This window comes from Gambusia affinis, linkage group LG03 (assembly GCF_019740435.1).
Source record: "Gambusia affinis linkage group LG03, SWU_Gaff_1.0, whole genome shotgun sequence".
NCBI lineage: Eukaryota > Metazoa > Chordata > Actinopteri > Cyprinodontiformes > Poeciliidae > Gambusia > Gambusia affinis.
This window is the reverse complement of record NC_057870.1, coordinates 1079452-1092071: the sequence shown is the minus strand read 5'-3', so window position 1 is coordinate 1092071 and position 12620 is coordinate 1079452. Positions and strand designations below refer to the sequence as shown.

The window sequence follows — 12620 nt, the reverse complement described above, 5'->3', positions numbered from 1 at the left end:
GGATTCGTGAGGCTTGTGTATAATAGTTCATAATCTGTTCATTTACCAGTGAGCTAGTAGATTATTAATATCTGTTAATATTAATATATTATATATTAATTAATATATTAATATCTGATTAGCTACATCCAGCAGCTAATCATCAGATAATTGGCACCAGCCCTGAAATTCCAGAGAACATTTGAGAATTACTGGCTTTACTGGGCGCACTGGATCTTCTCACCTTCACTTTCTGTTGTCACTCTTTGGCAGCTGCCTGTAACCTTCAGTTTACTATATTAAAAAAATGCTGTAGTATTTGTTGATCATATGCAGTGAATGCCTTGTTTGTCTGATTCAGGGACCAGACAAGTGTCGCACTCAGCTGGTGATTCTGGATCGTGGCTTTGACCCTGTGTCCCCTCTCTTGCATGAGCTCACACTGCAGGCCATGGCCTACGACTTGCTGGGCATTGAAAATGATGTCTACAGGTACACATGCTACACAAGGCCTTATAATCAACAATTTTGTCTAGCACTTTTAGTATATGTTTGGTTATGCACGTTCACAAAATACTTTTTCTACTTACAGTGTTTTTGAAATTGATTTCAGTTTGTTTTTGTTTTTTTTAAAGAGAGAAACCATTAAATTCTCAGAATCTTCACTGCATGTAAAGGATAATTTTTAGCAGTTACTGACACAGCGCTTCCGTGAGCTTTGAGATTGATGTTATCAGCAGGAGTTTTTTGTCAGAATGGGAAACTGTAGGCGCCATCTGCAGCAATTCACAGTTTGGTCAGAAACAACCAATAGGAGCCTGGAGGAGGACCTTAGCACCTTCAACCCAACTTGTGTACACGCTGCTCACACCCTCCCTCCCATCCATCCATTTTCTGTTCACCCTTGTCCCTTAGTGGGGTCGGGAGAGTTGCTGGTGCCCTTCTCCAGCTGCGCTCTGGGCGAGAGGCGCGGTACGCCCTGGACAGGTCGCCAGTCTGTCACAGCACACCCTCCCTCTTTAAGTTTAATTCAAAAATATTTTATTGATCCCAGAGGAAAATTAAATGTTCTACAACTTCCTCTGTAGAGACAGTCTTCTTCTTCTGACTTGTGTGGCAAACACAGACCAAAAGACTTTGTTCATTTCCTTTGTGGCCGTTGACAACCTTACATAGGTAAACTACATTTCTAAAAAAGTGCAGAAAATTGATGTCATTGTTCCCAACTGCTTCTTCTGTTTGCTGATTGATCCAGTTCAAATTCAACTGGAGAAATCTAGCTTAATGAAAGAAATTCCATTAAGGGAGATGGAAATTTAGCAGAATTGAACATCAAGATAATGACAGGCTAGGCAGCCAATCATTGTTAACTATGATATGTAGGATACTGTCTCTGAATACAAGACAAATGGATAAGACCATCATGTAACTATCAACCAACACTTTAGTAGAATCTTGCTGACGCCATTTGGAATCTATGCCATAAAGATTAAGGTGTTTCTGAAGTAATAACATGGGTTCAGTCCAGCAGCAAGGTGTACTTAAAATGTTTGACAACACTACTTTTAATCTCTGGTTCTGGTCCATAGTTCCCCTATCCTTGTCCTGCTTTTTTCATTGTTTTCCTGCTTGATTAAAGGATTAGGCCATTAGCCAGCTGTGGCCCAGCTTGAACACCAACCCATTCTTTCTTTGATTTCTAGAAGCAGGGACTTGCTGAAAACATGCAGGACACTGTTGATGTGTTGATGAATGTGATGGATATTAAATTGAATTTTAACATCCATCACATTAGTATAAGTATTACTGTAGCTAATGTGAGCTAATAAGTAAATCTCTGGTGCACAAAAGCTGCAGCTAATCCTGCTTCCGCTCTTGCTCAGTTATGAGACCAGTGGGATGGGAGAAACCCGAATGAAGGAGGTGGTTCTGGACGAGGATGATGACCTGTGGCTGACTCTGAGACACAAACACATAGCTGAGGTGTCAACGTGAGTGCTTTCTGTTTCAGGACTCAGAAGAGCTTCTCATGCCTTTGTCTCTAACTCTTCCTTATCATGTCACTCTGAGCAGGGCTGTAACTCGCTCTCTGAAAGAATTCTCTGCCAGCAAGAAGATGAACACAGGAGAAAAGGTAGAGGCGAGGCCGTGTTCTTGCTGTTTCACTGTTTTGTACACAGACACATGAAGGTACAAGGAAAAGGTGGCAGTGCTGTTCTGTGACAAAACATTAGCCTGTGCTTTGTTTGTTAATGGATTAGATGATCTGAGAAAAAAAGAGTTGTTCAAATTGAAAGTGAATAAAAATCAATTCTTGTGGAGCAATATACTCTGAACTAAAGCGACCAAAGCAACAATGTTGGACCATAATGCAAAGTGGCTTGTTTTGAACCCCATATTTTGACAAACACCTTCCAGTATCTGTTAAGCATAGTAGTGGAGAGCTTGTTCCGCACTCATATGATCTGGGCTCTTTGAAGTCATTGAATTGACCATGACTTTGTGTTAAAATGGTTTATTCAAATGTTAGACTGTCTAAAATAAGACATGCAATTGGACAATAATTAGAATAAAATCTGTTAAATCTGTTCATACAGAAAAATTCCAAGTTTGTTACATTCATTCTGAATTTATCCGAGTTATCAAACAATGCAGTCAAGCTCAGTCCTTCAACAGGAAGAAACCTCCAGCAGAACTATAACATGAACAGTGTGAACAGCCATCTGCTAGTTTCAGAAGACTGAGCAGACACAGACAAACAAAACAACAACACAGTAGCACTGATCTAGGAATACTTTCTATATTAAAGTTAAAGGTTAAAGGCAAGCTCCTTCAGTAGCTCCATCTAGGAGAGAAACACAGCTAAGCAGAAAAGCTCTGAGCCTCTTCTCAAGTCTTTAGGAAGAAAGAAAGTGCATACAGTTAGTCACAGTAATATATCTATTTCATTGCCATGATTGCAAATCATGATACAGGAATCAAAGTGGAAATTCATAGTAGAGTTGAATTAACACTTTAACAATGCAACCAACAAAATGAGTTTGAAATGGTATGCTATTCCTAACCAGAAAATAACTTGGTGTTTATGAAGCATTGTGATTTTGTTGTTAAAACATGATAGAAAAACTATAAAAATAACCACTGTATGCTAGCAGAACATGAATGGTTTGGGCACAAATACAATTAGGAATATTGTGAAATAAACATTATTTCTTCTCTGTTTCACTGGGTTACTAACTAAATTCTGTGCTTTCAGACTACCATGAAGGAGCTGTCTCAGATGCTAAAGAAGATGCCTCAGTATCAGAAAGAGCTCAGCAAGGTAGGAACCCAAGTCCTGTGTATTGGACCATTATACTGACAATGGCAATAAATGAAATAATGCTGATAGCAAATGCTCAAGATGGCCTGAGCAGTTATTAGTTGTAGGGAGCTATTACTTTTTCACGCAGGGCCCAGTTGTATGTATTATAAATAATTAAATAATGATCAAAAACTCCATTTTGTATTTACTCAGATCTTTTTCTGATATTATACTTCTTGGCTTGATAATCTGAAGCTGTAGACAAAAAAAGAGTTGAAGAGATCAGTAATAATATTTCAAAGTACTGTGGAATATTGACTGCTGTCTGCTGATGAATTATATAATGAGAGAGAACTGTTCCCTTATAGTCCATAAAAAAGCTAAAAAAAATAAATAAATTCCACTTTTCCATGTGTCAGGTTAACTGAGCACTTTAATTTGCCCTTACAGGTGGCTCTGTGTGTACATAATTGTATATTCTGTGGCTCTTTGTTGCCCATTTAAACTGCATAGAAAAATTCTCATTCATTCAGCAGGTGTGGTCAGACGTGCTTCATTTACCACAGGACCATTATGTTACTCTTTGTATGATCACATAACGTTGCCATAGTAACCAACTCTATGGCATGGCAACATTAATACTAGTGCTACTAAGAGAAGAAGACTTGATGTTTCATTAGTCATTGTTATTTATGCAAACTTGCTAAAAGCACCTTTTCTTTTTTTACTTTAGTATTCAACCCATCTTCACCTTGCAGAGGACTGTATGAATCGCTACCAGGGTACAGTGGACAAACTCTGTCGTGTAGAGCAGGTATAACACACAAACACACACACAAGGAGCCAGGGTTCCCATTCTTTAGACTGTTGTTTTTATTGCATCTAACAAGTTGGGTGTGGAAGATGCACCTCTGTCCCTCTGTATCAGGGTGGAGTATTGTGAGTATTGCAGTGTATTTCGTTCTGGGCACCCTAATTGAATAATGAATGAATCACTTCACATTCAGATATCAAAATCAGATTGGAAGTATAAAAATTGGGTAGGAGCATCTCAACAAAGAACCTCAAAAAGAAACTTTGCTCCCCCACCAGAACCAATAACTTGACCGTGCATTTAACGCACACTTAATTTAACTGAAAAACATTCTTTTTTGAAGTGTAATCATTTGTCATTTACTGATTTGCAGGATTTGGCAATGGGCACAGATGCAGAGGGTGAGAAGATCAAGGATCCCATGAGGCTCATTGTTCCCATCCTCCTGGATGCCAACGTCAACGTGTCCGACAAGATACGCATCATCCTGCTCTACATCTTCATGAAGAATGGTCAGACAGCATCAGTGCTTCCAGTTCCTTTTTTATGACTTTACATATAATGTGCTGACTTCTCTGTAATTTAATCTGGGTCAATGATTCTGTGTTTTGTACTAACATTGTATCATTATATTAGAAATATATGCATATATATTTATTTTTTGCATTTTGTTTTGCTGGTTTGAAGTTCATCTCACTTATCCTGCTGTTTGCATGAATTGAATATGTGACTGTGCATGCTTGCATGCATGTGTGCTGCATGTGTATCTGAATATCTGTGTCAGGTGTGACTGAGGAGAACCTGTGTAAGCTCCTGCAGCATGCAAACATCCCACCTGAGGACAGTGACATTATTTCCAACATGGCCCACCTGGGCGTTCCCATTGTCTCTGAGGTGAGCTGTTCTGGTTAGGGAGTCAGCTATGAACCTTCAGTTTAATTATGTTACACATAAAGTCTGTTCAGTTCCCTCATATGGTTAAATTCAGTTTTAATTCCAAAGATTTCAATCTAAAGGAACTCAGTCAACTGCATAGTAGGGATGGGTGACATAGACTTAATACTTTATCACTAAATTTTGTGGTACTAATTTAATAACAATATAAATGACAATACAAGCTATTACTTCTTTGTTGATAAATGTATGACTGTGACTGCATAGCATTGCAGTCACAATCCCACAAACACAAATTCTGCTCTAGAAAAAGATACCCTTTTGTAATTAACATTTAGAAGACATAGTGGGGAAGGGTATACCATAGATTGATCTGCTTGCTTTGACTAAATTTAGGCCAGTAAAGTATTAAATTTGCCAAACATTTGAGTTTTATGAGGCTTTGTTTGCTACCTGTATGGTTAGCCCATCATCAGGGCAGGGCTCTATCTGATGGCAGAGGAGAGGAGAGATGGGATCAGGGAGAGAGGAGGTTCTTGTCAGACAAAATTACTAAAATGTGGGACACTGCTAAAATAGGTTTTAAAATCAGGAAGTGCTACTTTGGGACATATATTATACACTGTAAAGACAAAAAAAACATTTCGAAAAGGACACTTTTTTTTTCAAAGAGGAAAAATGGCCGGTGCTCTAGCATCACCTAGTGTCTATCTGTGCATGTCCCTATTCCTGACATATGGAATTTCATGTAGCAAAGTCAGAGCAGTAACCTTGTTGTGTAACTAACCTAAAGCCATCTCTAACTCTACATTCAGTCATCTAATGTTCCACTCTACTCACATGTATATTAAATGATTTATGTTTGAAGTGGAACAATGCTTATCTAAAGGCATAACCTCTGCAGTCAGACAGAGCTGAGACCCATTCGTCTCCATATCCATATAGCAAATGAATCACACGTGCAAAAAAAAAAAAAAAAACTGATTTAATTGGTGTTTACAATTCCAACTCCTGACCTTCTATGGAAGCGTTTCTGAGTGTGATGGTTTTATAACTGAATGTGGGATTGTGATGTAGACATTGACAAAGCTGTACCGTTTACCAACAGGAAACTTTAACTGCAGTAGCCACCCTTCATCCCTAAGGGAGCAGAACTAATATGGATTTAGTCCTTGAAAATGTCACACATTGTTTTGTAGCAAAATATAGCACACGTAGCACCCAATATATGGTGGATATCTTCAAAAACGTAGATTTTGTGTTACTCTAACCATATTTTTCCTATCCAGTTGAAAAGTTTTACTGGTGTGTTTGTTGCAGGGAATCACGAAAAAACCCAAAAAACCTGATCGTAAGGAACGGGTCAGTGAGCAAACATACCAGCTCTCAAGATGGACACCACTCATCAAAGATCTCATTGAGGTACTGCTTATATGGTGCAACAACGGTAATAATAATAATAATAATAATAATAATAATAATAATAATAATGATAATAATAATGAGTACCGTAAATCTGCAAGCAGACTTGTACAACCCTCGCAGCCAGCACCACCCCGTCGACATCAACGCTCTTGTGCCATTCCTGCAGCTGTCCGCTAGAAGTCACATTTGACAAATCTTCCAAATAGCCTTCAGTCCAGTTCAATGCGAGGCCAGCAGCATGTCTTTAAAGGTTTGCTGAAACTGGGCCTTCAAGAAAGGAGTTATTGTCACTTCCTGTTCTGTGTGGAAGGATTGGCAAGTACTTCCTGTAGTGTAAGAAACAGGATTGAAATTTGCCATTCAGCCATGCCCACATGGTTCAGCCACCAGCCAGTATGGAGAAGATTCATCATTGTGTTAGTCAGTTGACACGGGTGTAAACCTATATGAATCAAAGAGTAATCAAGAGGATCCAGCAGAAACACTTTGACAGGAAGACTGTCAATGTTAGCTATGACAGACATATATGAGGCATTTTGGTGAACACACAAACGATTTATAAACTTACCTTCTACATTTTTAATGAAATTTAACACATCCAGCTTAAATCCGTTCTTGTTGTTGGAGCTTTTGAGGAGCCATTGCTAACATACTGTTCCCTGCACACTGGAAGTGTTCTATGTGGCAAAAAAAATGCAGAAGTTCTAAAATGGAAGTCCATGTCATATTGGCAATTCAATCATGACATGTGACTTCACCATGCCCACATCCTTCACTGATGTCTTCTCACACTGTCATGTCACAATGTCATGGTCACAGGGATCATCATGTAAAACATGATGCTTCCTGTTCTCAGTGAGAGTGGCTTAAATGATGTTACGATTTAACCATTGACTATATTTAAGGGTTCAGATGGGTATCAATCACTGAACGTTTGTTGTCTCAGTGAGTTTGAGGCCTGGCCACATACCATCACCATGCATAAAAATTCACTGTTTTGATAACTTTTAGTAGGCCATGAAGAATAAACACTAGGAATACAATACTTTGCAGTATTGTCGCTTCTCGGACCTAATAATTCAGAATCTTATAAAGAAAAATGGCAGAGCAGAATGTGTTTTGCTCATGTTTCTACAGGATGCAATCGAGGACAAACTTGACCCAAAACAGTACCCATACATCTCTCAGCGACAAGTTTCTGCCAAGGCCAGTGCTCCATCAAGGTGCATATTTTGTTAACACAAGTATTGCATGATGCAAATAAGTGTACATATTTGACCCTGTATTAATGGTTGATATTATTTCTGTAGGCATAATGTAGATGTTCCTGAACTATAAATTCTGTTCATTGTTGTGCTACAAAGGCTGTTTTTTTTCGTCATCCAGTGCTCGCTATGGCAACTGGCACAAGAACCGAGGCCCCACAGAGATGAAGACCGGTCCCAGGATCATAGTCTTCATAATTGGAGGCATGGCATACAGTGAAATGCGCTGTGTGTATGAGGTCACACAAGCCAATGGCAAATGGGAGGCTCTGATTGGTAAGTTTACCGCAGCAGTCTTTAAGGGAAGACTACTGATGTTTTGGGTCTGGATTTGATTTAGAATAAAAATATAATTCTCTCAAATGTAGAAACGCAGAAGGTTTACTGTGTGTCAAAGAGCTTGTAGTTTATGACAGAAAGATTCCATTACATATAAAAGAGACCTGTTTTATGAGTTACTCTTCAACAGTTTGTTGAGTAATAGGATCCGTGTTAATAGTATAGAAGCAATACACATTTAGGTTACTTTTAAACAATATTTTTTACAAAATCTTGTCAGTCATGAATACTGACTGACTGATGTACAGTATATGAAGGTGTTTAGTACTGGATGCAATGAGACTAAACTGATCAGCATTGTATTACTGTGTTTATATTGCATACACTGGACAGAGTGAGAGTGTCTGTATATTGATCACACTGTGAGGACCTGCATGTTATTGGGACTTGTTGGAAGTAACCAAGAGTCTGATGTATGAAGTAGAAAGTAACAATTGAGCCTGTTTAGTAGTGAGGCACAATATATCAGCATCTATATTGGTTGATGTTAGTCATATTTTCTAACATATCCAATAAATATCAAATTTCATTTTGTTGCTATTTGTTTCCAGGGCAAAAGGTTGGTCATGTGGTTTTTGTTTGGTCATGTGACAGTAGCAGTGATACAGTACAGAATTGTGATCAGTTTCAGTAAAGCAGTGGTGAACTCAGTTGTGGTTGGGGTTTTTTTCAAGGTGTCAAAAAGGTAGTGAAATATATATATAGTGTCAGTTATCAGCAATATTAATATTGGATATTGACATTGGCCCAAATGTTCATCATGGTGAATTTCTGCTATTTAACTATTTATGTTTTAAAATGTCATCAGATCTTCTGAGACACTGACCCACATCCACAACCTTATTTAACAACTCTTCTTTTTTTTTCTTTTTTTTACAGCTTAATAAATCTCGAGTTAATTAATATGTTTGCACCATTATTCTGGTCATGAACAGTTTTATCTCTGCCTATGCCTAACAAGCTTTGCTGCAGGATTCCATTTTAACTGAGCGTTCAGGATTTTGTCCTCCTGTAGGTTCCACCCACATCCTCACACCCCCTAGATACCTAAAGGATCTGCAGCACCCAGACTTTCTGGATCCCAACGCCCTACCAGAGGGTGTAGAGGAATCACCGGCACAATAAAAACACATTCTCAAGTAAATATTTAAATGTTATGTTCCCTTGTGTTAGCTGCTGGCTGTCTGACAACCCTAAGCAATGTTTCCTTCACTTCAATGCATGCTGCTGTTTCTGTTGGCTATGTTTACCCAAGGTCTTTCCAACATTGACCCCGTCACATTCATGGCTCAGTAATTACTCGTGATTCAGCTGCAGTGATTATAGGTCAGACAAATAAAGACAGCCTCTTATAACAAGAATCTGTGGAATATCAGAGTTGAACATTCACAAATGTGGAACCAATCACCCTAAGTAAAAGGCATCATCACAAACCCAGAAATTTCGTACTTTTCAAAATTTATGAAGATCAGAATGAAGTGAAGTTAAATAAAGAACCTGTGAAATTTTTTTTTTAAATATTTTACATTTCTGAAAGGCGTTTCTGAAAAAAATATGAATATGCTTGTGAGTTGTACCATCTGGTAACCTTTTGAACTGTCCAATCTGTTTCAGCCAGGTTACTAAACTCATTTAACACCACGTGTGGTAAAATCTACAGTTTTCCCATTAACAAGATGCATCATTTGCAGCAAGTCAAAAACCAAATGTTCATTATGTAAAAATGGAACATAATAGAAAATACCAAATCAGTTTACTTCAGGTCACCTCAGCAACATGGCCAGCTAATTACCGTAGCTTGAAACAATTTTTAGATGGAAAGCAAATAATTGTTTTGTGACCAGCTATGCTGCTGTTTATGCTATGAAAAAGCTGCAACCTTACAGATTAAATTTTACCAAAAGAATTATAGCTTCACACTCCAAAGACTTCCTAAGAATGGCAGTTCCACATCTGTTGTTTTGCAGGGACTGTGCTCTTAGACATGATGCCAAAACCCTTGGTACTGATTTCTACAGCACAGACACTGTAAGATGAACAGAAAATCCCTTATTTCACCTTCCTGTGGTGTTCAATGTTTTCCTGGTGGTTTCATTCCCCTGTGTGCTTGTTCTGTGTCTCCACTGGCAACTGGAACGGGTTCTTTGCTTTACATTTCTTGTTGATTCTGATCATTGCCTATCCATTTAACTCAACCTACTTTCATTTTTGTGGTTACTTCTTGCTATAATGGAAATGTTATTTTTTTCTGTTTATGGATAGCCTGATAAATAGCATAATTTGTCTTGAAGTTATTACCAGAATAAACAGCATCAAATGTATCATAAAGGCAATCATAAAAACTCTATCATGCTCTCTGACCTTTGTAGGAGTGTAGTACATTTAAGTCATGTAATGCATTATATAAAGCAAATAGGTTGTGCTCTTGCCTCCAAATATTTATCAGCCATCAAACTATGAATTTCCCTACACTCTCAAAGGGTTGGAGGTATTTGTCAGTAGGGGATCCACTTCTCTGATTTAGTTTTGCTCCCTTGCTGATGAGTTTCCCCAAATTGTAACTTTTATTATTTTATTATTTCCTTTGTTTTAAAGCAGAACCAGCATGGGTTCCAGTTCTTCTTTGGGCAGACACATTATGATATCAGACGCTCATTCTTAAAATCTCACCTTCTTAAAATAAGGGCCTACATTGTAAAACAGAAGATCACTTTTGACAATAAATGGCTTTTGCCGGAATGTGACAATATGCAGGTTTGAAACTGATCAGCATGGAGCTACTAACAGAAAAAGGTTAAAGCCTGTGGGATTTTGATCAGGTCTCTTATTCACACAGACATTCTGATATCGCAGTTTTCAGTTCCAATTTCAGTCAGCATCTTATTGTTACAAAATGCATTTGAAGACCATTGGATTTCTGTTTATCCGAGTCTCCAGATAAAGATGCTGAAAAGTAACCCTGTATTCTACTGTGTTTTCTCAGGATCAACAGAAATCCTCACCCCGTCTTGCCTTCTTAAAACCCTGAAAGATTTGGAGAAGGGAGAGCAGTCCAGTTAACATGTTCCTTCATCAGCCCCCATAAGTCAAAGCTTTGTGCACCAGTGTTAACCCAACCTAAACATAACACTTCATGTTGTATACTGTTGAGTCACTGTAATGTGATGCTGTTGTTTAAATCATAGGTTTGTTGGATTTGCTGTGCTGAATTTTGCTGCAGTTTATTTGTGGCATATAGGGAATTTATGATGATTGAATAAACTTGTAATTTAGTTTAGATAAGATGGCATGCAGAGAATAATATTTAATCAGAGATTCATTTGTAACAAAACAGTTGTGTATATCTTAGAAGCAAACATGCTATAAATATGCAGAATTATGATATTTCATGTGCGATGACGTGTTGGACCACAAATGACAACAGAAAGCCATGCTAATAATGGTTTAGATCTAGCGCCAACATTTACTTTGCATTTTCTTCTTTGTCAGTGGTGTTTGTAGTGTTTAGTTACCTTTTAGCTCCAAGTGTTTGCTCCTAATGCTGCTGTTGGGTTTTATTATATTGTAACATTTTATTTCAAATCTATTATCAGAGAAGACTGGTTTCCTGACAAACACTAAACAATGTTGCTGTTATTGTTTTGACATCTGCAGTTGTGAAGAAGCTAATAAATTTGTTTCAATTAAAATCTAGTTTGGTTTTTGTGAATCTCTAAGCATTAACTCCTCTGATTTCTTGCTTGGTGTTTGACCTCTGACCTGCACCGTTAACTATGGGACATTAAGTAAACAGGTGTGTGCCTTTCCAAATCAAGTACAGATTTCTAAAAATTGTTGAGACTCCAGTGCATGAATATTTTATAGAATGAAGTCTAAACACATTGAGTAATTGAATAAGACCCAAAGACTTATCTTAATATTGTTTTACTTGTAAGAATGAACAACTATAACTTTGGTTTCAAATAATTAGAATCGTGGATGATTCCTGTTTTCTTTTCAGAAAAATACCTATAATTACTCTCAATATGATTATAATAAGGGTAACTAATAAGTTCTGGTTATCATAATATTCTAAATGAATGCTAAATCAGAAACTAATGTGGTTATAGATGTGATTTTGATAATGAACTTGAAATGATGTATCAAAACAACCAGATTTACTGTTTCTCAGCATTTCCAAGTTATACTAAAGCAAATTATGCTGAAATTTGATTGTGCTGCTGAAATTTCACAAACTGTCCATTTTTGGCTGAGATTACGCGTTTTTGGTCACTAACAGTTGTTACGACCCAGCTCAGCCAGGGGGAAGGAGAAGTAACATTAAAGAAACCTAGATGTTAAGGTTTTTCAGTTTAGGATTTATTGTTTGGGTTTAAGAAAATAATAAGGTAGAAAAAAACCCTTTACAATCAAAAGTTTAGGTGTAATGACCAAAAACAAAACACTGAATAAAACAATGTCCACAAAACAACCAGAGTTGGAAACCTAAAGATCTTAACCAAACAAAACAGGACCAAAACCTAAGGTCAACAAACAACAAAACTCTAGTAGGCTACTATAAGCTTACATACAAAGTTCCCCACAGGGACTATCACAGGTA

The 12620-nt window shown here is 37.6% G+C and overlaps 1 protein-coding gene across 3 annotated transcripts in view; it reads left to right on the top strand.

The window, feature by feature from the left end:
• The window catches only part of stxbp1b (syntaxin binding protein 1b), a 28221-nt gene extending 16512 nt beyond the window's left edge, over nt 1–11709 (top strand). Inside the window, exons 10-22 of one of the 3 annotated variants that reach the window (XR_006370227.1) lie at nt 341–471; nt 1863–1970; nt 2053–2113; nt 3236–3301; nt 4017–4097; nt 4471–4609; nt 4882–4991; nt 6312–6413; nt 7554–7639; nt 7803–7957; nt 9036–9159; nt 9988–10048; nt 11004–11709. Coding sequence is in view for 2 of the 3 variants with exons in the window: in XM_044111957.1 (XP_043967892.1) it covers nt 341–471; nt 1863–1970; nt 2053–2113; nt 3236–3301; nt 4017–4097; nt 4471–4609; nt 4882–4991; nt 6312–6413; nt 7554–7639; nt 7803–7957; nt 9036–9145 (1149 nt within the window). In the remaining variant the exon portion in view is untranslated. The remainder of the gene's footprint in view (nt 1–340; nt 472–1862; nt 1971–2052; nt 2114–3235; nt 3302–4016; nt 4098–4470; nt 4610–4881; nt 4992–6311; nt 6414–7553; nt 7640–7802; nt 7958–9035; nt 9160–9987; nt 10049–11003) is intronic. The other 2 variants (XM_044111957.1, XM_044111958.1) reach the window with 2 other exon arrangements.
• Nucleotides 11710–12620: the final 911 nt, after the last annotated feature.